Source organism: Callorhinchus milii, unplaced genomic scaffold (assembly GCF_018977255.1).
Source record: "Callorhinchus milii isolate IMCB2004 unplaced genomic scaffold, IMCB_Cmil_1.0 Scaffold912, whole genome shotgun sequence".
In the NCBI taxonomy this organism is placed as follows: domain Eukaryota; kingdom Metazoa; phylum Chordata; class Chondrichthyes; order Chimaeriformes; family Callorhinchidae; genus Callorhinchus; species Callorhinchus milii.
The window spans coordinates 20,076-23,904 of record NW_024705653.1 but is presented as its reverse complement, the minus strand read 5'-3'; the positions used below and the strand labels follow the sequence as shown (position 1 = coordinate 23,904).

General features: G+C 48.5%; 1 protein-coding gene across 1 annotated transcript; it reads left to right on the top strand.

The window, feature by feature from the left end:
• Window positions 1-316: 316 nt before the first annotated feature.
• LOC121852537 lies at window positions 317-3,387 on the top strand (the record flags this gene model as incomplete). The annotated part of the gene is made up of 3 exons (XM_042346507.1): window positions 317-1,165; window positions 2,426-2,563; window positions 3,280-3,387. Coding segments are annotated over 3 exons (1,095 nt in total), but the record flags the coding sequence as incomplete, so codon positions are not given.
• Window positions 3,388-3,829: the final 442 nt, after the last annotated feature.

Below are 3,829 nucleotides of genomic sequence, written 5' to 3'. Positions count from 1 at the left end.
TTTGCTTGTAGAAGGTTCCATTCCAGGTGAAGTATGTATTGGTTAAGCAGTGTCTCACCAGGGGGGGTACCCCAGCATTCAGTCCTTGATGAACCAAGTCTTCAATGATTGCGATGGTGTCAGGCACAGGCACCTTGGTGAACAAGGAAACCACATCAAAACTGACAAGCAGGTCGTCTGGGACAGGGCAATCCCCTTGATTGTCGATACCAGGTCAGTAGAATTTAGTACTGCAGAGGTGGTTTTTCCAGTGAAAGGCCGATTTCTGATTTCTGCTTCAACCGCATTAATTGATCAGACCAAACAGTTCTCGTTGAAACCTTCTGCAGCCAGGCCACCAAGATTGTACGGCTTGCCAAAGATACATAAAGAAGATACACCTCTTCGTCCCATTGTCTCTACTATCAACTCCCCCACTTACAAACTGGCTCGTTTTTTGTCCGAAATCCTACGGCCTTTCACTGGAAAAACCACCTCTGCAGTACTAAATTCTACTGACCTGGTATCGACAATCAAGGGGATTGCCCTGTCCCCAGACGACCTGCTTGTCAGTTTTGATGTGGTTTCCTTGTTCACCAAGGTGCCTGTGCCTGACACCATCGCAATCATTGAAGACTTGGTTCATCAAGGACTGAATGCTGGGGTACCCCCCCTGGTGAGACACTGCTTAACCAATACATACTTCACCTGGAATGGAACCTTCTACAAGCAAATTGAGGGCACCCCAATGGGCTCCCCCCTATCTCCGGTTGTAGCCAACATCTTCATGGAGAAATTTGAGACGGACGCCATCCAGACTGCCACTCTACGCCCGACCTTATGGAAGAGGTACGTAGACGACACTTTTGTCATCTGGCCACATGGCCGGCCTGCTCTAGACCAATTTCTCGACCACATCAATTCCATACACCCAGCCATCAGATTCACCATGGAAGTCGAAAATGATGGCAAGCTACCCTTTTTGGATGTCCTAATCAAAAGGAGACCTGATGGTTCAATGAGCCACTCTGTCTACAGGAAAGCCACCCACACGGATGCTTATCTAAAACCGGATTCCCACCACCATCCATCCCAGAAGAATTCCCTCATCAAGACTCTATATCATAGAGCCCAATGCATCTCCGACCATGAACACATTTCCAGTGAACTCAAACACGTACGCCAAGCTCTTAAGGCTAATGGTTACTCCGACTACACAATCCGCAAAGCCATCACTCCAACCATCAAGAAGGATCCTGTTCAGGAGCCTTTCAAGACCATCACCTTACCCTACATTGCTGGGGTCACAAAAAAGATCTCCAAAATCCTGATTAAACACAAGATCCAGGTCCGATTCAACACAGTACATAAAATCCGTGATCTGGTCCCGTCTGTAAAAGATGTGGTTCCAGACATACAGTACCCTGGCGTCTACAAACTAAGTTGCCTCTGTGGTAGCAGTTACATTGGAGAAACCAAACGACATGTCTCGGACCGCATCCGTGAACATAAGGCAGACCTGAAACACGGTAGGACAAACACCTCAGCCGTGGCAGATCACTGTTACAATTCAGTGGGCTCACATGACATTGACTTCTCCAAGACAGAGGTTCTCTGCAAGCCATCTGGCTATCATGAGAGATTCGTTCATGAGGCGATCCACATATACAAACACAGAGACAATTTCAACCGAGAAGATGGATTCTGGCTTAGCAATCATTGGAAGGACGTAATAAACCATTTCGGATCTTAACTGATTGTGTTCACGTTTACGGTGACTTTCAGACCGCGTTCCACTCACTGGCATGGTGCAGTGTGCAGAGTAATGTATGGTGTCGTAATTGTATAGTAAACATATAGCAGTGTGATACACATTAGGGTGGGTAGAATAATACATAGTGTTATATTAAAATGGATAAGGCAGCAACTGCAGCAGCAGCAGCAAGTGCAGCAGCAGCAGCAAGTGCAGCAGCAGCAGCAAGTGCAGCAGCAGCAGCAACTGCAGCAGCAGCAGAAACTGCAGCAGCAGTAATTTCAGCAGCAACAGTAACTGCAGCTCCCTTTGATGCTGTTAATCCTGCATAATGCACATGCATATGCAGGACTAATCACATTCCTGCATTTCCCATAAATATGCTAAATTCCTTTTGATATGCAAATTCCTTTGTCAATGCGCCCAGCTTATATATATGCTCCAAGCTCGTGTGCTGTTTCATTCAGACTCTGTCGCCTCGACGGACCTGGTTTTCACCTGAGGACGGCTGCTTGCGTTGTGGCCGAAACGTCGTGAGAATTGTTTTATTATGTTTTATTTTTATTATTTTATTACTTCCCTTCTACGTGACTTTACCGAAAGAACCAAGAAGATGAATCCCTGCAGTCACAAAAGCTTTAAATCGAAACCTCTGCCGTTGCTGTGGGCGCACACGAAAAATATTTTTCCAAGACGGAGGTACTCTGCAAACCTACCGGCTACCTTCAGAGATTTGTTCATGAAGCTATGCAGATATATAAATACAGACACAACTTCAACCGAGAAGATGGGTACAAACTAAGCAATCATTGGAACGACGTTATTAACCAGGTACAGTCTTAACTGACTGTGATGTTTCCATCCTACCTGCTTATGTCAGCTGTTATTTCCGACTCTCTGTGTGTCTCTCTCTCTATGCGTCTCTCTTAGATCTAGCACATGCCCTTTGGATTGTACTCTCATGGTGCTAATCTCTCATTAACACTGGTGTTGTCCTCATATGCGAGCATGATACTCTTATGCAGCAATGGAAGCTCATTCAAGCTAATCTCTCTCCCTAATCCTCTCTCCCTAATCTCCCCCATTAACACGTCTGACGTGCTTGCGTCCGTGAATGGAATTCCTTTCCAGGTTAGACCCCGCTTGCTTGCCCATCGCCACGTATATAACCTCGTTGTAACTGCTCTCTCGCTGGTTCAGCAGTTCCACTGCTGGATTATATTTTTTCCGCCTGAGGACGACCGCTTGTGTTGCTATGATTTATTTTATTTTATACCTACGTGACTTTACCGAAATAACCAAAGCGTTTCGGAGTAATAAAGTGTAAGCAGGTGACTTGTTACCACGTCTCGGTGTGAGTAATTTTTAAGGACACTACATTTGGTGTTAGAAGTGCTGACGATCCTTCGCCGGCATGTCCAAAGCAGCAGTAAAATGTAAAAAACCCACCTGTTGCGTCGTCCGACAACGACGCCGAGCAAGACATCGTTCCTCCAACAGCTCCTGTTGCCGGAGGTCCAAGCAACTGCTGTGACGACGTGCTTCAGTCAGCTCAGGAGTGCGTGGCGAGTCCAGCCCAGCCGCCTCCTCCACAGAGCTGGCTGGACATCGCCGGCCCCCTGGCGAAGATTGCCGTCATCTCTTTGAGCGCATGACGGCTGCGACTTCCGCTGGACACCAAGACACGCTTTCCACCGCTGCCATGGTCGACGTGACTGGGGCGCTGCCATTTCGGTGGCTGCAGCCGTGCTCCAACCGTCCTCCATTTCGGGCGATCCGCCTTCCAAGGTTGAAGCTGCCTCTTCGCCCTTGCTGGACACTTCCAAGTCCTGATGGCTGCCACCGGTGCGTCAGTTCACTGGTGCGGGAGGAGATTGGACGGCTTTTCGTCGTCGATTCGAGGCCGCCTACTCCTTGGCGGGACGGACATCCCATGAGGTGCTTCGAGCTCTTCCGACGGCCCTCGACGACGACTCGTTAGCCGCTTTTTTTGCCATCCCCTTGAGCGGCGCCTACACCGAGGTGGCCGCTATGTTTGATCCCCCCGTTTAATGTTCGGAGAGGATTCAGGCTTCGGCGACGGGGAGGAAACGAGAC